Source organism: Lingula anatina, chromosome 3 (assembly GCF_051362555.1).
Source record: "Lingula anatina isolate TDL-2025a chromosome 3, LinAna3.0, whole genome shotgun sequence".
In the NCBI taxonomy this organism is placed as follows: Eukaryota; Metazoa; Brachiopoda; class Lingulata; order Lingulida; family Lingulidae; genus Lingula; species Lingula anatina.
The window spans coordinates 9,987,653-10,012,192 of NC_141769.1; the positions used below are offsets into that span (position 1 = coordinate 9,987,653).

At 33.1% G+C, this 24,540-nt stretch overlaps 3 protein-coding genes and 1 long non-coding RNA gene across 12 annotated transcripts in view; 2 read left to right on the plus strand and 2 right to left on the minus strand.

The window, feature by feature from the left end:
* Positions 1 to 3,668, plus strand: part of LOC106157512 (ATP-dependent DNA helicase Q5) — a 36,581-nt gene extending 32,913 nt beyond the window's left edge. For both annotated transcript variants that reach the window (XM_013533190.3, XM_087009618.1), the window contains 4 exons: positions 273 to 1,161; positions 1,398 to 1,916; positions 2,218 to 2,290; positions 2,753 to 3,668. In XM_013533190.3, coding sequence (XP_013388644.2) covers positions 273 to 1,161; positions 1,398 to 1,916; positions 2,218 to 2,290; positions 2,753 to 2,868 — 1,597 coding nt within the window. In that variant the 3' untranslated portion in view covers positions 2,869 to 3,668. The remainder of the gene's footprint in view (positions 1 to 272; positions 1,162 to 1,397; positions 1,917 to 2,217; positions 2,291 to 2,752) is intronic.
* Positions 3,161 to 10,953, minus strand: LOC106157510 (uncharacterized). Its single transcript, XM_013533189.3, has 12 exons — positions 10,712 to 10,953; positions 10,210 to 10,319; positions 9,720 to 9,881; positions 9,109 to 9,278; positions 8,590 to 8,777; positions 8,191 to 8,388; positions 7,836 to 7,959; positions 7,096 to 7,499; positions 6,521 to 6,601; positions 6,136 to 6,194; positions 5,669 to 5,714; positions 3,161 to 5,459 (listed from the first exon to the last, which is right to left on the minus strand). Exons 2-12 carry the CDS (start codon positions 10,312 to 10,314, stop codon positions 5,143 to 5,145), a joined length of 1,854 nt encoding a protein of 617 aa, XP_013388643.1. The 5' UTR covers positions 10,315 to 10,319; positions 10,712 to 10,953; the 3' UTR covers positions 3,161 to 5,142.
* The window catches only part of LOC106157511 (uncharacterized), a 35,520-nt gene continuing 17,648 nt past the window's right edge, over positions 6,669 to 24,540 (plus strand). For 3 of the 5 annotated variants that reach the window (XR_015333598.1, XR_015333599.1, XR_015333593.1), the window contains exon 1: positions 19,111 to 19,586. This is a non-coding gene — a long non-coding RNA (uncharacterized LOC106157511). The other 2 variants (XR_015333596.1, XR_015333597.1) reach the window with 2 other exon arrangements.
* On the minus strand, positions 12,654 to 24,276 carry LOC106174038 (uncharacterized). 4 transcript variants are annotated; one of them, XM_087009626.1, is made up of 10 exons: positions 24,201 to 24,276; positions 18,253 to 18,472; positions 17,680 to 17,844; positions 16,955 to 17,342; positions 16,290 to 16,526; positions 15,995 to 16,079; positions 15,183 to 15,598; positions 14,561 to 14,736; positions 13,948 to 14,023; positions 12,654 to 13,624 (listed from the first exon to the last, which is right to left on the minus strand). In XM_087009626.1, exons 2-10 carry the CDS (start codon positions 18,328 to 18,330, stop codon positions 13,326 to 13,328), a joined length of 1,920 nt encoding a protein of 639 aa, XP_086865752.1. In that variant the 5' UTR covers positions 18,331 to 18,472; positions 24,201 to 24,276; the 3' UTR covers positions 12,654 to 13,325. The 4 variants fall into 4 exon arrangements, with proteins under 4 accessions (XP_086865752.1, XP_086865753.1, XP_086865750.1 ...); XM_087009627.1 differs by having other exon boundaries at positions 18,369 to 18,472; positions 24,201 to 24,275; XM_087009624.1 differs by lacking the exon at positions 24,201 to 24,276 and adding an exon at positions 18,758 to 18,946.

The window sequence follows — 24,540 nt, forward strand, 5'->3', positions numbered from 1 at the left end:
CTATAACGTTGAAGGCGACATTTAAATACAACAAATTAAATATTTAGATATTGTCTGATTTGTAATGATTTTTTTATCATTTTTAGGATGGAAAAGTACAAAAATTACTTGTACATTAAGACTAATTTAGTAATTTTTATTAAAAGAAAAAATATATAGCAGGTGGCTGTAAAGTTAATGTTAATGGAACTTATGTGTACCTGTACATTAAGTGATGATTGTTAAAATGTGTTTTTTTCCTTCTGTGAATGTATTTATGTTCCTATGTGTAGGGCCAATGTTATAAAGAAGATAAATGAAATCAAGAAGTGCACTCAACAGAATCAAATCCATGATTGCCTCGTGCCAAAATATGCTCCAGATTCTAATCCTGTGGAACCCTTTTGTGAAGATGATACTGAATGCATGGGAGCAGACTCTCTTATAACAGATTCAAATGCTGAAAAGGATGATGCGGATCCTGATGTACAATGTAGTTTCATTTCAGCATCTTCTTTAGTAAAAAAGCCAGAAAATTTTGATAAATCAAAGATTTCAAACTCCTTAATTCCCGCCTCTTTGTTGCAAAGCACAGCAGATGGTGTTAAACCAGCAACAGTGTCTCAGTTCTCTGGGTTTAAGCCTGCCTCATCAATATTAGATCAGTCAGCCAAAGCTGTGATGGGTTTTAGCAAGGCAAGCAGCCTGATCACATCCTTTTCTTCAGCCAGCAGTCATGACAAATCTGCAGCCACAGAGGCAGAAGAACCATCACATAAAAGAAAAAAGCAGACCAAACTTCAGCAGATTGCTGCAAAAAATGGACTGAAACCCATCACTTCTTTCTTTGATAAACCATCCTCTGAGTCAAGTAATGCCCCACAAACATCTCTGGACATATCAGAATCTGATGAGGAGCCTCAATTAGAGATTGACCTTGACATTGGAAATCCTACACACGGGTCACCTTCACCTTCACATTTCAAGGCAGTAATTAGTGAGACAAAAGATGACAACAAATCTGTGTCCAGTAATTCTAAGGTGCCTCATATGAAACATTTCTTTGAAGTTAGTGACTATGATAACATGAAGACAAGGCTGCCACACAGTGTGAAAAACTACTTCACAGCTCCTGGAGAGGGGCAGAATTTGGAGAAAGGCAAGAAGAGGTCAAGGGAAGAGGTAAACTCCTTTATTCACTCTTTGAACTGGAACTGTGATATACATCTGCAGTTTTCTTATTGATAAAATGATCATACTGAAATTTTAGAAAAATGAAATGAAGTTTCTAGTACGTATTTTATAAATGTTGTGAAACTTCAGTTTGATTACAGATTGGTGAAGTGCCATATTGCTTGATGGAAAATTCAAATAATTATTATTATTATTATTATTATTATTATTATTATTATTTGTAGGAATCTACTGCTCATAAAAGTAAACAATTGAAGGAGGATACACAGCATACATCTGGACATTATCACAAGAGCTCTAGTCACCAAAAAGACAGCAGTGTCAAACATACTCTAAATAAACAGAAACACCAACCTAGGGAGGAAAGTGCAATAGATGTGAAAATGGAAAATGAGGCAGGGAATTTGCCTTTAACTGATGGTTTTTGCAATAAAGATCTAGCTTCTGCATCAAAAGGCTCTCTTGTGTATAACCCAAAATCAAGCCTCAAAGATGTTCCCAAGAACAGAGCTCATGTGCATTTTGATAGCATAGCTGATATAAAAAAATTGCCATCTTCAAAATCAAAATCACTCAAAGGACATGATAATGGATTGCAGAGCTCTAGGAAATCAACCGAGAAGTCAGCGAGTAGAAAATCAGCACCACACAATATGAGCAGTGAAGAAGGTTTGAAAAACACTGCTGCCTTAATAGTGAAATACTTGACTGGGTATTACAAGGAAGGGAAGTTCACCTCTAAGGTAGATATCCTTTAACTAAAAAGTGAATTGCCTAGTTACACTACATATACCAGATAATGGTTGGACTTGAGTAAGTCTATTTGCAGCATGTACATGTAAATGTAGTTATCTGGAACATGTTCAAATTGATAGTTCTAAGATTTACCTTTATTTATGTGTTCAAACTTTGTGTTGCATTTTAATTTGATTTCATTTGGTATTTTTAAAATCCAATAATGAAAAGACATCAGGATAATTTGTAAATTATTTCACACTTTTTGACATTTGAATATTTTTTATGTTTTCTATCTAATTTTTGCAGGAATTATTTAAGCTCCTTGCAAAGAAGTTATCTCACAAATTGTCAAACAGCCAAGGTGTTACTTCTAAAAATGGTAAGTTATGGTTCAGATTTTACATCCCAGTAATTATTTAGGGACAGTGTGATAAAAAATGACAAAGTAAACTAAAACAAATTTCATGTTTCAGTAATAAATGTGAAGGCAATTTTAGTGTCTGTGCCTGTTCCACCTGCATGCTTCTATTGAACTCTCATTCCATTATTTTGAGTGAGTGGGAAGTTCATTTTGTGCTTTATTCTAAAATTTAACTGAGGTGTAAGATTATTTGTATCCAGCAGGATTGAATTACACCATTTCTCAGTCCAGACTGTTAATTCAAGGATGTATTTTCAAGATGGCTGGTAAACAATTACTATTCAGTGGCTATAAGCTGATATCTGTAATGCATAGGCAGGCATTTGTCTGTATTTTATACCAGTAATTTTAAGTTGAGTATCTTGCCTAGTTGTATGTTTTAAACATGTTATCAGTTATAAATTATTTTATTCTTTCCAGTGAAATTATGTGCCAAAAGTATCGTGAAAGAGTTTTTTAAAACCTGTCAGAAAGTGGAGCACAGAAGTCAGCTGGAGGATGGGATCATAGAGAGGCTGGAATTTGGTGTGTACTAACAATCGTGGTTCTGGATAGGTGGCAGCACAGGTACAGGGGATCTTAAGACTTCACTTATACCAGGAAGTGTATGAAGCCACATGTATTTGCTTGATAACTATAACTGTACATCTTTGTTTAATTTCAAATTGTGCAATATGCAAAGCAATTTCAGAAAAAAATTATTTTGCATTTGGAAAATACAGAACAGCTTGTGGCCAAATTGAAATTCTTATTTTATGCATGAGAGCTGGTCTATTGTCAGTTATATATTTTAATTTGGAGCAAAACAATAAGTAGACATGGATGCTGTGGTTTTTTTTTAAAATTGTTTTATTTCCAGTTTTAAGCATGCTATTCAAAAACTAGAATACAAATAAGAATGTATCTCATATGACAGTCTTCTACACTTGTAAGTTGGATATTGTTGTTTCACCTTACTTGCCATTATATTTATGTGTACAATAACTGTATACATTACTGATAAAACCAGTTCAGTAAATATCATCAACATATTGCTTAACTACCACATATCATTGAGGGTGGACATTTTTTACATATTTTATAATTGCTCTAAAAATGAGCTTACACATTTACACTGCAGAGCAATGGTTTTACTTTTAGCACACAACAATGAACTGTGTGGAGGTTTTACCCTTGTTTTAGGTACAGAATGGCTCCATGTTTATGTGTCTTGTAAATGAAGGCAAATGTCTTGTAAAGATACTAATAAAATAAACTAAGTAGAGCTAATAAAATGAAATAAGTATAGAAATGTATTATGTAAATGGTGCTATATAATAAAATTGTTAAAAAAATATTTAAATGGTGTACTTTCAGTTATTACACCTAACCAGCTGTTTAGTAAGAAAGATAACTATTTTTCTTCTGAAATAAATAAGATATTAAGTATTAATTCAACTTATAGTATAACTTTGTCAAACAATATATTTAAACAGGCCCATAGCCAGCAGTTTCAAAAGGGGGTTCTTTTTCTGAAAAAGTGGACCTTTTACCATGAAACCTTTTTTTTCATTTGACCCCCCCCCCCCTGGCTACGGGACTGTTAAAAATACAGTATCCTATTAATATCTTTCCAAAATATAATTGCATCCTATGTTAGATATGTTAGCTATTCTGTCATCTCATTGAAACTGAATAGTATGAATATTTGAGCCAGTCATATTATAAATATGAATTTGTGAACCTGTCACTCAAAAATAAAACTAAAGGTAATACATCTTTGTGAACCTGTCACATTATATGAAAACTGACTTTTATACAACTCCCTGATCTGATTCCTTGACTCAAAAATTGAATGTTATATTATCTTAGTGACTTTGTCACTATGTAAAAAATATTGAATGTCATATACATCTGTGAGCCTGTTACTTGACATGAAAAATATTCTTATCATATCAAGATAAGAGAAAAAAACACTAAAAATCTTTTCCAGTATAAAATATGTGCAGCTGTAGAAGCTTGAGGAAGACTTACGTAAGTGGTAAAAATTACATTTCACTTCCATTTGTTTAAGTCTGTCTTTGCATGAAAATTGGTACTCCTAACAATCATGTACATGTATTGCATACTTCATCATTTTGCAACTTGACATGAAAAAGTCCAGTTCTGAGCATGGTTAAGATGTACCAATTTATGCCTTTGAAATATGTGCCAAAAACAAACAAACAAACAAAAAATAATAATAAATAAATAAATGAAAAACCTTTGTATTTACAAAAATGTGCACCTGTAAAAGAAGACATAATTGTATATATTTTATCTTGTTACTTGAAACCAAAACTAAATACTACACCGATCCTTGACACAAAAAATATCCGATTTATGCCATGGTATAATGTATATACATTTTTAAAAAATCAGGTGTCCAAAAGAAAGAATACTGAAAAATCTTTGTACAAAAATGTGCAGCTGTAAAAAGCAACCTCATTATCTAAAATAATACACATAAGATTTAATACATGCAGTATTACTTATTCATGGCATGGCATGGTTACCATGGCCTCAGCTGTTATTGAAAAGCAAAGCAGATTGGCTAAAATAATGGAAGCTGTTAGTGGGTAAATAACTATCGCAGCTTCAGTTGACATGCCAGATATCTAAGCTGCTTAATCTGAATGGAATTTAGAGATAATCCCCTCAGAGATGGGTCGATCCAGCTAGATTGATCTAGGTATGGGAATGGGGTCTCAGATCCCCCCCCCCCCCAAGTTGGTAGTTTGTCTTGAAAATTTAGCCTCTTTTTATGGACCCTTTACTTATCTCTTTTTCCATCAATGGCCATGTTTCTGTTTATCCACCAGCATGGTGCAGATCTTATCCAAAGCATCAAATCTTTCTAAATATTTCAGTGTCTTCAACACTGAATCCACACTCTTATTCAAGGTGGTCATCTTTTGCAAAATGGCCAGTGTCTTGCTGTAGGGTTTGCCCTCCCTCATGTTCTGTAGGTCTCTGTGGGTCAGTCCCACATCTGAGGCAAGGCCAAAGTGAAACCAGCTCTTACCGCAGGCTGGAATCGTGTTGTCTGGGTCCAGGTATTTTGCAAGCATCTCCTGGCAGTTGTAACACCAGTCTTCAGTCTTGATGTCTGAATGGAAAAATGGAGGAATAAGTTCATTACTCATACACTGGGAAACAGCTGTGCAATTAGTGCCCCTGGAAACATGGCTGCACATTTATTGTCAGTAGATTAATCTTTTATGTGCCTAGTTGACAGAAAATTTGTGGGGAGACATATTGAGAAAAGAAGTGTGTTGTAAGAAATGAAAGCACTTATTTTAAATTCTAGCAGTTTACCTCTTGCTATCTCTAAAGCTTCCTTGTAAACATGCATATTGAATACCTGAAAATCATAACGAAGATGAATTTAAAAAAAAAAAGAAAAACAAAGGAAATCAGTCAGTGAAAAGACACAGTGAAATATGACAGTAATATTAATGTACATGTGCCTTTTAGTCCTGTCCAACTTCATGTGGTTACTGAAGTACATTGTAAAACCCCTTGTAATATCCAGACAATGTCTTTTGCACATTTGTGGGCACATGTTTAGATAACTGTTTCTGCATGCTAATTATCATTTGGTATATTTGGGTTAAAATAAAATCATAAAATCCACTTAAATTGCCTTTTTAATTTTGGTCAGTATATAAATCTTTATAAAGTGGTCATCTGTCCTATAATAAATAGCACACATGTATAAATGCAAGGCATTTGACTTAGTTTAACTATATAATAATAGGAGAATATCACCCCAAGTTACTCACTTGTTGGTAATAACACATCGAGGCCACAGTCTGTGTATTGTCTGTTAGACTTTCTGCAGCTGAAACAAGATTTCAAAAAATGCTTATAACAAACATTACCATTATTTCATTTTTACCTTATTTATTTATTTATTTATTTATTTATTTATTTATTTATTTATTTATTTCTATTACTTATTTTTTATAAACTTGTGTCATCACTTTCTTGTAAAATATCCATTAAATACTTTTACTGGTTTATAAATTAGGTCAGTGTTCAAGAAAGTTATGTCACAATGCTTTTCCAAAGAGAGCTTTTTTTCCACAGGTAAAGTGGAATGAATTTATGTGCTGTGCTAGTTGTGTAGCTTCTCTATGTCACACCTACCACATTGGTAACACTTACATCGAGTTGGAATGTTGACACTGCAGGTAGCTTTCATGGTGTGACTTTCTTTCTGGTCATTGGGCCCAAGCAGCAGCATATCTGTTGTCAAGGAAGGACATTAAAAATAGTATTATTTGTATAACAGTTGCAACTATAATGCAAGTCATGCACCAGGCTATCAAAAAGCATGAATTTTGGTGAATACTTCCTGGTACGTACAACCTGTATTATTTGGAGAATGAGTAATACTGTTTACTCTCAACCTGTTATTTGTTTAATCTATGACTATGAAGTTGGGACACTGGTGTATAGGTTATACTAGCACAATGTATGCATGATTTACCTCATGTCCAATCCCAAAAACTGTTTACAGATTGACAACTCCTATATGATATTTATTGTCTCAAATATTGAAATAAACTTACCCAAATACAATATGTGTAGCATGTATATGCAGATGATTTTAAGAACAGGTTTTGAGTGTATTATTTTCAACTCCAAAAAATCATAAATTGAATATATATACGTTTGCAGTTCATGATTGATTATTTGAATTGTGATAAAAGAAGTACTTATCAATTAATTTGTAATACCTTTTTGATTAAAATCCCTTGATGGTGAGTCATCCTTCAAAGAACAAGACGCACAGCTAAAGGCAGGGTGAACAACATCTTCCTGGCTTTCTGACTCCTCCCTCAAAGTTATCTTCATTGCATGCATGTCGCTGGTTGACGGTTCGTTTTCAAAATTGCCCATCCTTTTTTTATCCCCACAGATGCAAGAGGTGGCTTTCTTGTGACATCTAAGGCAAATGTGTTGTTGGTTGTCAATCTCGCCATTTGTTCTGGTGTCCAGGCAGCAGTTGCACTCACCTTCATATGGTTGGTGGTGTGGACTGTTGTTGTCTTTGTTGCTGTGGTTACTGGAGGGTAATTTCAGATTTTCCAGCTGTGGAGGGTCTTCCATGTGCTGCAAGGAGTGCTGTTTGGCTTGTAACCTTTGTGAGAACATTTGTATAGTGATTCATTTTGGTCAAAAATGCTCATGTACATAATTATTTACTTATTATAAGTCTTTTCACTGTGCGAAACTTTCTCAGTGATGTATTTTGGTATTAGTTATGGAAATATGCATTAAATAATTAGGTGTGAAAATTTGGTTATCAAAACAAAACAGTAAAATTTTAATTACAAAGTGAGCTAGTACACTCATGCAATATTATATACTAGATTAAAATTTACATGTAATTTACAAAAAGTGTATCTGTACTCTTCTAGCTGTCATACAGTATGTGTTTTAAAAATTGAGTTTCTTCACTGATATTTGTTCTTACTTCACATGTCCTAAACTTTGTGCCAGACCAGGGACAGGAATCCTTGGTAGTTCTTTATTTTTGACATCACCTCGTGCAAATACTGTAAAGTTATTACTGCATATTTCTTGGGACTCAGATTTGCCTGGAAGTTATACATTACATTTTGAAACATTTGAAAATAATTTTTTTCATTTTCAAATTTTCTTTCATATTAAAGTAGGTGAAACCATTTTGATTACATTTAATTGCCCACACCTTTAAAAAATAGGAGGTTTATTACTCAGGTTTCATTTGGAAATGTATTCATTATTATTGCAATCTGAAAATAAATTTTTATATCTTAAAATTAAGATTATCAAATCTTGTGACTTACTACAAGATGTGGCTTCTGTTCCAAAACTGGAAGATGAAACGGAACTTTCTGCATTTGTGAGTGAATATTTTGCCAACTTGTATCTCTTGCAGATAAAAATGGTTGCTATGATACCAGGAATAAGGCATATCAAAGCCAAAACTGATAAACCAGTTGCTATTGTGATAGAAAGAGAGTCTGTTTTTGTAGGGATAGTATCTGAAAATATAAGAAATAAAAAAATTAACATTTATGGACACAGGCATGTAGTTTGTATATAATTTAGTACAATGATATTATCAAAAGAAATGTAATAATTGTCCCAGTGTATACAGAATTTTGATAAGAATTGAACAATATTAATCATAACAGTTGTTGATGAAAAGGCAGCATTCAGTTTAGTTTTCTCATTCTCTGTACCTTGCATCATGATGGGTTCTGTTCTTGTAAGGGGGTTTACTGTGGTGTAATCTGCAGCACTGGTGTAGGTGGGAGTAGTTGTCTTTAGTTTCTTGAAGTAAAGGTGACAGTGGGGATGGTTATCCTGTGGAGTACATTTCTGACACACGGGTTCAGGTATGTTGTCCCGGTCTGTGATTTCATAGTAGCTAAACACAGGAGAAAAAAAATTCTTTGTTTAGATTGCATATTAGTAAACTAACTTACTACTACTGTGAATTATATGCGTGTTCATTATAACCAAGTATTCAAATGTGAAGAAGCTTAATTGTAAACATTCACCACAGTGTCTGTGGCAGTGATACCACACAAACTTTAGGTAAAATATACAGTATGCGTATATATATGCCTTCTAAAATGGTTATAAAATGATAACAAATTTTTTTTTAAAGTTGGATCCCAAAAATACTAAATCTTTCAACAGAAGTAAGAGAAGCTGTGGATACTAGTAACAGTCTTCTAAATGAAATGTCTGCCTACCCATCTAAGCAGACTCCACACAGTGCATTCTGTGTAGACGTGCACTGCCTTGCCCAGTGCCTAAACCTCAGATCACAGTGTGCACAGGGCATGCACAGCGCCGCCTTGTGAACATCACTAAAAGTCGATCCATGTTCACATGGTATGCATTCAAGTACACAGTACTCGCTCTGAAAAACAAAATTATCCAAGGTGAATTGCTAGTGTAATATTCATATATGATTATATAAAATTGTGGTATTTCTTACTTAATAAAATATATAGCTGTATAGGCTGAGGGGTAAACATTTGTTAACACATTGAACACTAGTCATGAAGGTCATTAAAAGAAAATTATGAGGCCAGTTTCACAAATGCACTGTAATCAGGAGTTGGACCTAACTAATAATAAAACCTACAGTTTATTTTAAGAGTAGACAAATCTGGAAATTTAAAATAGTCAACTTAAAAATAATTGATAGCTGATATTTTGGACTAATTACTACATTATTAAGAGGACTGCCACAATATCATCTTTAAATTGACTGAAAGTTTTTGAGTTTTATATTTAATTATGATGAAATATCACCCAAAGCTCTTTTATCAAACCAGCCCCCTGAAGAGATACTTACGGAGTTTGGATTTACCCCATATCCAGGTGGGCAAGTGGTACATTTCTGACAGCATCCTTCAAATTCTTTGAATTTCCCGCCACTCCCGCATGGTTTGTCCAGTAAGCCCCGCTGTGCACATGTTGTGGCAGGGTAGGAGGAGACACTGACCAAGAGAGAACTCTGAGGAAAAAAATCATTTTCTAATCTTTTACCTAGATTTATACAATCTTGTTAATTGTATTTTTTAAAAAATTAAGGCCAGTTTATTATTGTACCATCTTTGATCATAAAGAAATGCCAAAAAAATAATTGTCACTTTCCTTCATTTCAGAATTCTCACTCTCTAAATGGCAGTTTGATTGGGGGGGGGGGGGGGGGGGGGATTTTACAGGTTCCATTTGAAATAAAGGTGTTGAGAGGCAATATATAAGTGACTGTCATTAATCAAAATGACCTAAATGTCTTCTCTTAAGCAGATATGTTCACATGAGACTGAACAAACATTCACCTGTATTATCAAGACAGCCAGTAATGAAAAATAAAATTGAATATGTCTTGGTCCATATTTGACATCATTTTCTGTTCTCACAAGTCTGTTGAATGCTGACAGCATATTGTCTGAAAAAAAAAGAGTCTATATGTATATAAACATCTTACAGTGTACTTTTTCAATTTTTGTTTCATACTGGTAACTCTAGATGCTGCTTAATTATCAGAGGGTGAAAAGTGTATATATAGGTAGACTGCCCCATGCTATTTAAGCCTGGGTAGGGGCAACTTTAAAGCATTTATCAGTAAAAGTTGAAAATTCCAGCTGGAGAAAATAGTTAATTATTATTCTAATGTCTTCTTGATCAACCTTCTGTGGGTTATACTATATCTACCATGTTAAAATGAGTGTACATTAGACCTGGACTTACTAAGATGTTACTTATGCTGCCATAAAAAATTGTTTTGCATTAAATTTACTACCAGATAAATTAGAGAGAGAGAGAGAGAGACTGACTTACATGTACATGAAGCCTATGCACACCTCCCTTGCTCACACACACCCATGTGTCCTGGCACCTCAGTGATACTAGTAGAAGGAAGTAATGTCTGTACCAGTTTTAAGGGCAGAAAATAACTTCCTTGTTACTACAAATGCATTAGCTACAGGTAATAGTTTAAACTGGATGACGTGTATGTGGCCATGCTATTTATTGTGCATAGATGCTTGTAAGTGGAACAAAATATATTGATTATCTTTTCAGCAGTGGGAAAGATTGCTTTACATTTCCTCTAGTTTGAAAAACAAACATTAATTTTGTAATTCATAAATGGCTTGGGTTAGATGTTTATTAGAGTTTCTAAAATAAAATACTTGAATTAAATGGTAAAGACAAGATTATTTTTAAAACTTTTTGATTAGATAATATAAGTAGTCTTTTTATACAACTGAATGTGACCATTTGCTATTCACTGGGCAGCTAGGTACATCTATCTTGCAGTGTGCCTAAAATTACTCATTGCATAGGCATCACTGTATTTCTTCAATCTTTTATAATCTTTTATTCCACTAACTGCATGAGGTCCCATGCTGAGAACTGATAATCTTGTTTGAGGACAGGTCTTTCTAAACCCATACTAAAAATAGCTCACTTATTGTAAGAGCTAGAAATTGATAATCTTCTTTGAGGACAGGTCTTTCTAAAACCATACTAAAAATAGCTCACTTATTGTAAGAGCTAGAAATTGACAATCTTCTTTGAGGACAGGTCTTTCTAAAACCATACTAAAAATAGCTCACTTATTGTAAGAACTGAGAACTGATATTCTTATTTGAGGACACGCCTTCTTTTTTTTAAAAAACAGCCCGCTTACCACACATCACTATTTTTAAATCATAAGTATTTTTGTGTAGAAGCTACAGGTTTATATCTCACAATACAGTCAACAGCTCAAAAGTTTCTTTACCTAAAATACACGTACTTCGATCTATACACCTGAAATGGATGACTGAACAAGGATTTGAACTATGCTCATTGGCTAAGTTTTTATGAGTTTTTATTTATAAATGAGAGACAGATAACGAATGACAAAAAGAAAGATTTCATGATGTTTTCTTGCAAATGTAATAATAGTTTGTCTTACTTTGTTCTTCGTTATCTGGGTATCCTGTTATTTATCTCAGTTCTTTATTTTTGTTCTTTATTTTCAGTCTTTGTTCTTTGCCATTCCCTATTTTAAGTCTTAATTTTCTTTCTTTATATTTTCGTTTCCCATTGGAAAATACTAGTAGTCTTGACTCACGAGTATCCTTTGTCTATTTTCCTCACTCTCTTTACCTTGTTTAGTCAACGTGTCACTTATGTTTGCATAACTTTCTTTTTATCTTTTCACTAAGTTTTGTTTACTTTTATGTAATTTTATTTAACTGTACTAATTAGTTCATTATTCATATAGTTATAAGTTATTAAGTTATTTTCAGTTTAGTTGGTAAATATGTAAATATATTCAATTGTGACTTATGACTCTATTTAATTCTTCATTAAGTCAACAGTTCACTTAATATTTCCAGGTCTTCCAAATTAATATTGAACTGAACTCTGCAAAAGGAGTTGCACATTATTCTGTTTAATATAAAACCAGGCTTCAACTCCCACAAATTGTTTTTAAGTTGCTATGAGCATTTATTTCCTTCATTTTTTGATGGATATAATGTGTCATTTAGCACCATTGATTAAGACTTTCCTGAAAGCAGGGGACACTTCCTTGTCTGTTAGTCAAATATAATGCTGTGTTAGATTTATTAGTATCCATTACAATTTACATGTACCTATCCATTGAATTGCAAGTGCAGTTTGGATGTTTGAAAAAGACCAATGCAAACAGTAATTAACCAATAAAACTCCCTTATATTGTACCAGGCTCTTTTTACAGTGAAAAGCAATGATCTGACAATTTATGTTGCTCATTAAAAACTATAATTTATTCACATGATATATACAAAACAGTTCCTTGTAACATTAATAATGGTGTTACAGTGTATAACTAGGCACAATTTGAATTTGTAAGTTATTCATTCATTCATAGATCTCAGCTGGTCAAGCAACTGCTGGTTGGTAGCCCTCACAGATTTCTCCACACTTGATGTTATCTCCCATTTTAGCTTTAGTAATACTGATACAATAATACTGATATATAATTTAAAAATTCAACATGATAAATTGATATATACAAATTCAATATCTTATTCAAACTTTCTGTTATTCATCTTCACTTCTATAACCACTAACAGAAAGCATTTTTAAAAAACAATTATCTTTCAATTTTCATTAGTGCCACAAGAATTTTGTCAGCATTGTAATACTTGTGATGAAAAAAAAAAATTCAAAGTTTGCCCAAGATAGCCATAATTCTCTCATGCAAGCAGTTAAAATGTCCTTATTAGTATATTTGACCAGGCTCTTACAGTGAAAAGCAATGCACTGACAATTTATGTCACTCATTAAGAATTATCATGTATGACCTTCTGCTCAATGTCATCTCTCCATTTTGGCTTTGGTAATACTGATGACTTAAGGTATAATTTTAAAATTCAACATGATATATACAAATATAATATCTTATTCAAACTCTCTGTTATTCTTCATCTTCATTTATGACCACTTTACAGAATGCATTCAAAGCATCGTATCTTTCCATTTTTGTTAGTGCCTCAAGAATTTTGTCAGCATTGTAATTAAGTGATGAAAGTATTTCTAAGATAGCCATAGTTCTCTGAGAGGGAGAATCTAAGTTAAGGAGTTGGATTTTTTCGAGACCAAATTTTTGTCCAAAGTGTATCCAACATCTTATTTTATGGCTGACTGGATGTTCCCTGTCCAGGTATTGTGCAAGTTCCTCTTTGCAAGAGAGATGAATCTCTTCAATTTTCTTATCTGAAATGTAAGTAATATAGAGGATGAAAGTTTTTTAGGCTATGTGTAATCTTATGCTAAATACACTGCTTCTTTCATTCAAAATTACACTCTAAAACTGGAGTGGAGTGCGTGGTAACTGAATGGTAACTGATAGTAGTTATTTCTAATCTAAAAGGGGTTAGTTATAATGGAATTAAGCTATGTCTGTCTTTATTTAAGTTAAGTATTGTTTAATATTCAGAATTGTGTCATATGCTTTGATTTGACAAATTTGCATAAAATATTCACAAATTTACTAGAAAATTCAAATTTACACTTTGAATCATAAGTACATAACAAACCTTTCAGTTTTGCCTCAGCTCTTTCCAGGAGTTCCTTATCCACAGATTTTGCTCTATCAAGATGCTCAGTGTCCATCTGGGAAAAATAATATTGATAATTGATGAAAAACATTGTTATTTAAAACATATTAAAGTAGACATAAAATTTATGCTATTGATCGAAATAATCCTTTCTGCCTCATCAATTTACTTTATTTTTCAAATTTTAGCTATCACATGGTTTTTTTAAATAGTTTTTAAAGTTTAATACAATGTTGCTATTCATTGCATACAACACTGACATTGAGGTACATTAAAATACTTTTAAGACCCATTTCCGGTCATAATGGGTAGACCTAACTTAGCACAGAAGGCAGCTTGGTTATAACATTTACATGTACCTCACCTCCCCTGCCCAATGCCTCCAGCTCAGGCCTGAGCAAGTCACATCCATTTTGATTGACTCTTTATGTGGTTATGTATTTTAATTGCATTGGCACATCAGGTCCATTCTATTTTTTTAGAAAAGCACTTGATATTTAGTGCCTATTAATGCTTGCACAGCAATTGTGCATGAAATGTTGTATTTAACTTGTTAGCTTTTCAGTCATTAATTTCAAAGTAAGTGGCTTACTTTTTCATTGATGTCACTGGCAAATTGCTGTGTCATGGGGGATGCAGCTGGAATGATTTTGGGGCTCTCTGGCTTCATCCTGGCTGTTTGCATTTGGTCTGGACCGGCTGGTCTGTTATCATCGTGAACAGCAGCACACTGTGCATGTACATCTATGTTGCTACTGCATGTGTTATCTAAAATTTTCACAAGAGTGTGATCAAAGTTGTGTTAAAAAAAAAACACTTACACATATAATAAATTATGATTTTTCAACAGCTTTGCAATCTTATTTTCTTGGGAATTTCTTGTGTTAGCATTTAATTAACTGCATATGTACAGGGTGTATGTAATGTAATAATATATAAACATCTACTTTTGGAAACTTCAGACATATAGATAATAGCCATGATGCCTACAGACGGGGCATCTCCATAGTCCCAAGGTTCATTGGTCCAAAAAATGGTAACATTTTCATCGTTTTTTTTAATCAAAGGTTCATTGGTCCGAAGATTCTATATAGTGAACTTTCGAACCAATGAGCCTTTGGACTATCAAACCTTCGGACTATTGCTACAGCCCCCTACAGAGATGGAGGAATCAATTACAAATACCGGCAGTTACATTAAGCATGTACCTGTACCTTCAGAATCTGCTCCTTTTGTCTCTGAAGAACTTTGATTTGGACAGTCAGTGTGTTTGCTTTCAAAGTTGGTTCCATCATTATCTTCATCCTGAACTTTTTCTGCCTGAAGAAGCAGTGCGTGGTCTTGTGAGTTCTGTCTTTTAAGGCCATCTTTGAAGGGACCACTGAGCTGTCTTTGAAGTGCTCGCAGAGAAAGTGAGGAATTTCTTCTACTTCTTCGATTGCATACACAGTGTTTTTGGTTGCGATGACACTCAGTGCAGAAGTCTTGATTGGCTGTCTGAACATTGGTTTCATCATCAGTCTTGTCTGGAAACACCTGTGTAGAATCATCAGTGTTCAGAGTGCTGGAGTCGCTACTTTCTGCTGACACGAGCTTTTGGCTGGCTTCACCTTTTTCATTTTTGGGTGTTCTGAAAATGATAAAAGTAATTCAGGGTTTACTTTTTCTATAGTCCAGTTCAGTGCGTATAAAAATGGGAATTACTGCATAATCTGAAATAATTTGGTTTGTGTTTTGGCATGGGGACTTAATTTGAGTTTTATAAAAATAAAAAAAAATGGCAATACTCGATTTATGTGTATCAGGGAATCTAGGCTCACTTCATATATAATTTTGATTTGAACATAGATCACTTGATATTCATTTGGGCAATTAATTTTACTCATACTGTCCGTTTCACATTTAAGCTGGTTTTAAAGTTGATAAAGAGGTGAAAGCTCTATATGATATGGAATATTATTCTGACAAATTAAATTTTTGTGACAAATATAATTGATGAGCATTATGAAAATTTAACTATTTTTACCTAGAATTAGGGCTGTTAACTCGATTTTCAGAGTTAACGCCTTCATCCTCTCTTTCTTCTCCTCCTCCTGTCAAACTAGTATATTCTGAAATGGAAAATATAATTGTATATTTAAGGATATAATAAAAGGTAGACTGGCCCTAAAAAACTAAAAACTGGTACTGTTGCTTGTTCTTTTATTATCAGTTAATGACCAAAATGATATGGCGTTTCTTCAACCTTAAAATATTTTGCAAGATATCAATTTGAAGCAGTGTGAAAGTGAATCTAACTGTGCAATAGGTGAGGCTGATACCTTGTGTCCTGTCATCAGTAACAACTGAGGATGGAGAATCTGAATGAACAGGTGAAGTTGCTGTACTGCTGATTGGTGTACCGCACTGTAGACGTAACTTTCCCTTCTTCCATAGTACTACCAGTACAATTACCAATACAAGCACAGAAGCTGTTACAGGTGCTATAATGAAAATCTTTGACTGTTTCTCTGATTTCTCCTCTGAGACCTCTTTGTTTTCTACCCCAATGTCACCATCTAAAAGAATTGAAATAAAAAAATTAAAATAATTTCAGTAATGTGAGAATAATTTAATTAAGATAAAAAGTGTGGAAAAATTGGTCTGTGGTTGAGCTAATACTTTATAGAATGTCAGATGCGAAAAATCATGAAATGTCTGTGGCCAGAGTAGGTTAATTGTTAGGTATTAAACTGATAATTGCTATATGTTAAAATATTATAAGCAGTTGTGTGAAATAAATTAATGGTTTTATCAATTATATATATATATATATATATATCATTTGACCAGTGATATGATAAAACTAGTTGGATTGTTTTCAAACAATTTCTACACTGAGGGAGAATACAAAACAGAGCATACATTTCTGTACTACGAGTAATATTAAATTTCCATGATTTTTATATAACCATTAACCACCAGCTTGTACAGTGAAAAAATTTACCTTTAATTTGTTTCTGGGGAGACGTCTTTTTCAAAGAACTTGTCGTTTTTCTTGGTTCAGTAGCTGCTAGCGTCTCTGTTGTACCACTGCCATCTGTGGTAATAGTAGTCGAGGTTGTTGTGGTGAAATAGCTGTGACATTCAGGGCCATCATTTGAAGCAAGACAGCGTTGGCAGGTTTTACGCACTTTGTTATCTATGTCCTTAACCTCATAGTATCCCGGTAAACATGTGCCACAAACTGTAGGGGATGTTACAGTGCACGCTTTTGCCTGGTGACGGTGTTGGTGATTACATTCTAAGCAAGGCGTACAAGGACTTACACCATGATCCTTCTTGTAGCTTACTCCTTGTACACAAGGTAAACATTCAATATCACAAACAGGCCCCTGGAAAGTATTTTGACATTTTAGATACGATATACTATAAAAGAAAGAGAGAGAGAGATGAGATATGAGTGAGAGCAGCCAGAGAGAAAGAGACAGAGATAGGGGAGTTAAAGAGGAGAAGAAGGATGAAAAGGAAGCTATATTATATTGTTAAAATAGATAATTATTGTATATGAATTTACAAATTTTAATTGGAAAAAGGCCATGGCATATAAGCAATCATAAATTATACATATTCTCAATTTTACACTGAGCAAGTATTATTTATTTATTGAACACAATTGAATAATGTCAAAGATGCAGTATTTGCAAATATGTACTTATTTAAAAAACACACCTCATAGTTTCTGTTGACTCCTTCTCCAGGCTTGCACTCATTACAGGTCTTACAGCACCCATCAGCTGTGAGTTCAGAGTGACTGTTGCAGGGAGGAGAGTAGTATCTGGTTCCTTGGGAAGCACATGACTGCAGGGAACTGCCATAGATACTCTGTATCTGTAACTGGAAGAGTAGATATGGAGAAAATTTTTACTGTTGATTTTCAATGTTTAAATTGTCTATATGATTATGGATTAAGCTGAAAGTTATAATTTTTTTAACAATTTTGAAAGAATGAGAAAAAAGTGATCATATTAGATAGCATATGATTATTTTTGTATAGATCTATAAGTAATTAATTTATATATATGATTTAAATTTATTACTCGTGACTTCAACCTTAAAAGCTTTGAAAATTTTGGCAAAAATGGCCTAGGAGCAGATATGAGGAAACTGCCTGTCTGACAGCTCATGACCATTTGAAATGCCAGAGGACCTGCAAGATTTATGATGTTGAAGGTCCTCTGGACTGACAAAGTTTATGAGAAAATACATTATATAATAATGAATCACATGCAAACATATACTAACAAAAATAAAAGTTTGGACCATAACAGAATTGGGAGGAACTGTAGATTTCTTGTAGTGCAGGTCCTTTGTCCGTGACATGTGGAATTTAATTTTGTATTGTTCAGTCAGAAACTAACCATCAGCACAAATGGTAACACTTTGAAGATCATGCTCTCTCTTTTTCTCTCCATATCTCTGTAAAAACTGAGCAGCATTGGGTTTGGAAAGTAGCAAACAGAAGCTGTAAGCAAAATAAAAACAATTTCATAAAACATTATTGTTTCAAATTTCTAACATATGAATAAACCTCAGAGTTATATTTGCTATTTCCTAGAATTGTACGTCATGTTAAGGTACTGTTTGACGATAACTCAAGTAATATAATGAAGACAAACAGCTCTCTTTTGATGTGAACAATGTTAACACAAAAAAAAAAAAACTGTATGTTACACACATGAAATCTCATGTAGATATGTAAAAAATTTAAGTATTGAAGTAATATGACACAAAATTTAGTAACACACACCTGTTCATCACATATGGGTACTTTTGCGGAAAAATATTGTAATTAATTGAAATAAAAGTAAACTACTAGTATGTAATTGGTAAATTTAGTATCATTTGTCAAATATTTTAAAAAAATTAACTTCAGTAAACATATGTGTTTCTTAATATTATACTATGCACTTATAACAAATTAGTTCTGATATGCATTGTCCATATGAGGTGAATGAAAGCTGTAATGATGTTTATATATACTCCTCGTTCTTCATGCAGTATGGTTTTATATTTTTAGAAATGACTCAATAGGTGTTTACACTGTTTAGGGAGAGTACGTAGGGAAGGTTAAAAAACACTTCCAAGAGAATCTTTGTCTGAAAAGAAAAAAAAAGGTGTTGTTTTTCCTTGAGTATTATCCTTTTTAATGGAAAGTGGAAGTTTTTAAACTTGGATGATTTATTTCAAAACAATCTATTCATATCATTTTTAGTACTATATATACTCCCCTAATAGTAAAGTGCCTAATTTGACCTTGAAAGGAGTGGTTGCCTGTTTACTTAATTCTGACGTCAAATTGACGTATGCATCTCTTTATGCCTGTTACTTTTCTGAAGTCTGATATTCTTTGTTCATTTTTTTTCATACTAGCCCTACAGTTTTAAAAAACTAAGGTGACATAAATTTCATCTGATTTGAATTTGAAAAATATCTTTGATTATTAGAGTGATAAACTGAGTTAAATTTAACTTTAATCCTGTAGAACTTGTACATGATGGTTTTGAGTATCTATAAATACATTTCCAAGAAGTGGGTGTTTTACTGATATTCACACAGGTCACAATGGCTGCCTATGTGTGAGTATATGGTGCTTACTTAAGTTTAAAATAGTGAATGATAAAATATGATGGATAATCATGCAGGGAATGGCATATAAAAGAATGTTTAGTTAAATGTGTGACATGATATATGTTACAATCTGCATATTTATTATGGTATATTTTTCACAATAAATACAGTGTATATGGTTTACAAGGGGCACCGTGAGGAATATGAGTAGGTGCATCCCTAGGTTAACTAAAAACTGGTTGATTTGACACAAGTTAAAACTCTGCCATTATATTGTTTGGGAGTGAGGAATCCCTCTACTTGTGAGTAGTGTGAGCTAGGTGAAATTTAGTGGTTTTTAAAATAGAGAAAATTGATGGTTTGTACAGAGAACATGTACATGCAGCTAATTAAAAGTGAAAATGATTATTTTATTTGAGTAATTTCTTGAAGTGCTAATAATCTATGTACACGTAACTGTTTATCACTGATTTTATGTAAGATGCTGGGCTGACAAAAATAATGTTTGAATAGATATTCTGGAATTCAGTTGTTAGGACATTGGTAAAAAGTGGCACTATACTGCGTAGTGGGCAAAGTCCTGTTGACTTAGATCAACTTCATTGGTATTGACTCTCACAGTGCTGCCCTCTTTTGCAATATAACTAAACTATGAGAAAAATTGTAATTAATGAAACCATTTGAAATGTATGGTCAAATGCAGTTTGTAAATTTTATTTTTAGTAAACCTAAAATGACCAAAAAATTAAAATTATCCAAATTTTAATTGCTTAAGTCTAAAACTATCAGACTCCTTAGTTTAATTATTTACTAGAGTAAGAATGTAATCAATTGTGTTATGATTTGGACATAGTAATTATAATTTATAATTATAATTTGTTCAGGCTCCCATGGAGCTATCAGAACAGCTTATCTGAGACAATGGGCAAATGTTTACCTGAAGGAAGATGTTTCAAGTTCCTTTGTAATTTTGCCCATGGTTACAGGCATGTGCTCCACAATGTGCGAGAATAATCTTCTTTTTCAATTCTTGTTAGTAACTATCTCTACTCTCTGAGTCTCAATGACTATCACCATGCTCAGTACACTTACAGTTCTCAAGGCATTCTGACTATTTTGTCATGGTGCTCGTTATTCAAACTGTTTTTCAGTCACAAGTTTTAATAAAATTATGATTTAATATATAAGCAATGCAACAAAATATGCAGTGTTATCACTCAACTCTAAATTTTACCTATATTGGCGACATTATCTGGTTACACAAAATTTTTACTTGATGTTCTTCATACATTTAATCTTAGTCAGCTTTATCCTGAACAATCCTGTTTAAGCAAGATAAAGGATGACTGTTACATCACAAACCACATGACATTGTGTATCTGCCAAATCTGTTTTGTTCAAAGTTATTTATATAGTAATGCATCAAAAACAAAATTTCATGGATATTAATTAAAATATATTTAGGGTGGCTTGTACAATGTATATCTATATAATCTAACAATGATTTATCAACGTGTAAACCCTTGCTGGTATTCAGTTAAAAAAGTAAAAGAATGGTGGTTAAGTCATTCTGTTGGTGAAGCATTCTGTTACAACCCATGGGCATATAAGCTCTTTTTCTGAGGCAGCATGACTACCCCCTCCCCTTTTACAAAGAATTTTCGCTAGAAAGAAGCCTAAAAAAGAATCGTGCAGTATTTAAATTGGCTTTGATAATTTTTCTCTCTCTACAAAATTTAGAAAGCATGGAGCAGAAAAAAAAAACCTGCAAACTACCTTACCTTCTTTGTCAAAAGCTATATACTAATCAGTATGTGGAGAAACGCGGTACAAGGGAATTTCCCTTTGATATTAGTCAGCATTAATTATAGTAATACTTATCTATTGTGTCTGATGGGTAGTTTGACACTCCTTAAAAACCGTGTTTTAGATGGAAAGAGTTACTAGGAGATAAAGGGCACTATAACTAAGGGTTTTTTATCATCCACATACTGAAAATAAGGTTTTTCCTACCTGTTTTTTTTTTTTTTTTTTTTTTTTTTTGAAGATTTATCTGTTATCCAAAAGAATGTATGCAAGGTAGTAAATAAGGAGATTTTGACTAAGGGAACGTTCACATGACAAATCTATTTTCTAAAAATCTAAAAATCTATTTGCGGTATCTTGTGATCATGGTTGGTGCCCTGAATACCCAGCTGTGTAATTACTGGCAGCGCCGAGAATTAATTACAGCTTTGGAAGAAACTGGCTCGCGCTGCCCGTAATTATGCCATGGGGTATTCAGGGCATAGACCGTGATCACAAGATACTGCAAATAGATTTTTAGATTTTTAGAAAATAGATTTGCCATGTGAATGGAGCCAAAGGCTTACAGTATCCTAAAAACAAAAGCTCTTAGTGCTTGAGTTAATTATGCAGGCCAGGGTGTCCGGTTCATGGTTTGTGTCCACATTAGATGTCCTACACATACATGTAGGGACTATCAAGTTTTCTGGGTCCTAGCCCTGATTCATAGATGTATTGATGTCTGATGCATATTCAGCTTTTAACCACAGCAAAATGCAATATTATGCATATGCCCTTTGTTTGCAGCCATTTACTTGCTTTTAAAGTGGTATAATTTTGAGTGAGAAAATTATCTTTTTAAGATAAATTTTGATTATCATTCAAAATTTATGTAACTATTATGTTATAGCAATTAATAGCTATGTTATTTATCAATTAAATTACTTAAAGCTGTGTAGTAGTAAAGGTCTGTAAGCCAATTAAAGTCTGAATTACATATACCAATACATGTACTTACTAGTACTTCACTCACCTCCTCCAAACATATGTTCTTCTTTTTTCAACATTTGGTTATAAAAATTATTAGATTTGGTTATATAAGCTATAAATAAACTAGTAGGAATTTCCAGTGGGGAATACCCTGTTTGCATATTAAGGGACATCACCTGATTCAAGTATGTATCACCTGATTTTGAGGACACTTGACCACAAGAACCTACTATCATGGCTTGAAATTAAAATGAATTCATGAAAATGTTGTTGATGTGGGCTTTGTTTTAAAAAAATTGAAAGTTTTTTTTACTGTAGTTCTAGAATAATTGAACCGTCTTTAATACAGACCAACATCAAAATAGTCAACCAAGCAATTCAATCATAAATGGCAGTTATATAAACAGACCCCTCTCCTTGCCTTTATGAACTCTCCTACTGATTAATTTTTATAGTGTACAATTTTTGATATGTCTGTTCTTCTGTTTCAGTGTCTTTTTAAAAAGTTGGAGAGATTTTTCTGTGGTTGAAATAAATGTATTCCAGCCTGGTTGATTATACATAATAAGTTCATCAGTGTTTAGGGGACATGCATTTTCAGTGTTGACCACTGTAGATGGTTTTACAAAAGAATATTGTATATGGGAAGTACCCCGGGCAATTAGTCATCCCCAGGGCTCTGGAATGGAAATCATAAAGGAAATTGGGAAGTGATATGTACATTTACATTTTAAAAAGAATAAGTTATAGCCTGTATACCTGATATTATCCAGTACCATATGTTTTGTGTCACATACTACTAAAATAGATTTTTTAAGGGGGGGAGGGGGAGAGAGGGTGAGACAATTTGCCTGTTATAAGTAAGTTGTGTTAATCTTCACACAGTGTATCAACAAGTTCCTGTATTGTGCTTCATTCATGGTTTTGTGTGACATTCATACTTGGTTGGAATGAGTCATCATAAATGAAATACTTCTCATAACAGTTACTGTTGTAAATATTTATATCAGAGTAAAGTTGAAGTGGAATGTTTATGTGTGACTACTCACCGTATAAAGTTGTACTTGCAGTACAGATTTGTAAGGATTAATGCAAGATCATTTTCCCATAATTTTTATTTGGAAAGTGAGATAAATAATTTAAAATAAATAAAAACACAGTAGTTTTCTTAATTATGATGAAATTGAATTAAGATGCATAATGCATGATTCCTGTTGTGATGGCTTAAATTTCAAATTAGTATACACTTAGTAGATCATGTTACTAATGTGCCACCTTTAAATTTAAAACAACAGTAAAATAACCTACTGAAACATTTAATGTTGAAAAAAGCCAGCTGTCAAACATTTACCTGAAACAGATTGAGTGCATGGCTGATTGATATCTTAATTAAGTCAACTGCTTCTGTTAACACACAGATTAAGTGGCAAATTGACACCTGAATCATATTTCATCAGAGAATTATAAGCCTATAGTGTACATGTACATAGATGTATACATACTAGATAACTGAACAGGTTTGATCTATTAGTCTACATGGTAAGTTTAATTGTCATGACCCTTGTTTAAAAGAAATATTACCAAAGATGATTATCAAAAATCTAATTACAATAGGAAAACGTATGTTTGAAGAGTGATACCTCTCACACATATGTGTAAATTTTCTCTCTCTTCATCACAATTCATAATTGTCACAAATAATTGGCTACAAAACAAAAATATCTCAGAAAATTTGCTGTCATAAAAGCTAAAAATTAAGATATTAACCCTAGTGACCAACATTTACCAGTTGTCATATGAGCACTTTGAAAACTAAATTCTCATATTTATCAACTAGCATTTCTCACCTTCTTCACTCTAGTGCCTTTCATCAAATGCATCAAAATGTTTAACAAATAATGGAAATTATTAAGGAGTGGTCTTAAAAGGGGGAATCCCCTGGCTGTATAGTCAAAAGTCTTTCAATATTCATACATGAGTCACCAACATTGGAGGTATTGTGAAATACTTGATGAAATATAATACAGGTCTTTGCGTGCAGGGGGGGGGGGGGGGGGGGGGGGGGGGGGGGGGGGGCTGTGTCTGTGTGTATGTATATGTATTTGTCTATTTATTGGTTGTTGCATGTATCTCTTCATTGTCAAACATTTACCAATATGCAGAGGATTATTTTTTAACACTTTGAAA

Coding starts and splice junctions, on each gene's coding strand:
- LOC106157510 (XM_013533189.3), bottom strand. CDS start 10,314: ATGCTGTCAGCATTCAACAGACTTGTGAGAACAGAAAATGATGTCAAA. Junction 9,279..9,719: donor ATGGGGTAAATCCAAACTCC/GTAAGTATCTCT, acceptor TTTGTTTTTCAG/AGCGAGTACTGTGTACTTGA. Junction 6,195..6,520: donor TGTCAACATTCCAACTCGAT/GTAAGTGTTACC, acceptor ATCTTGTTTCAG/CTGCAGAAAGTCTAACAGAC.
- LOC106174038 (XM_087009626.1), bottom strand. CDS start 18,330: ATGTCACGGACAAAGGACCTGCACTACAAGAAATCTACAGTTCCTCCC. Junction 17,845..18,252: donor TGGTCCAAACTTTTATTTTT/GTTAGTATATGT, acceptor CTACTCTTCCAG/TTACAGATACAGAGTATCTA. Junction 15,599..15,994: donor GTTAACAGCCCTAATTCTAG/GTAAAAATAGTT, acceptor TATCATTTTCAG/AACACCCAAAAATGAAAAAG.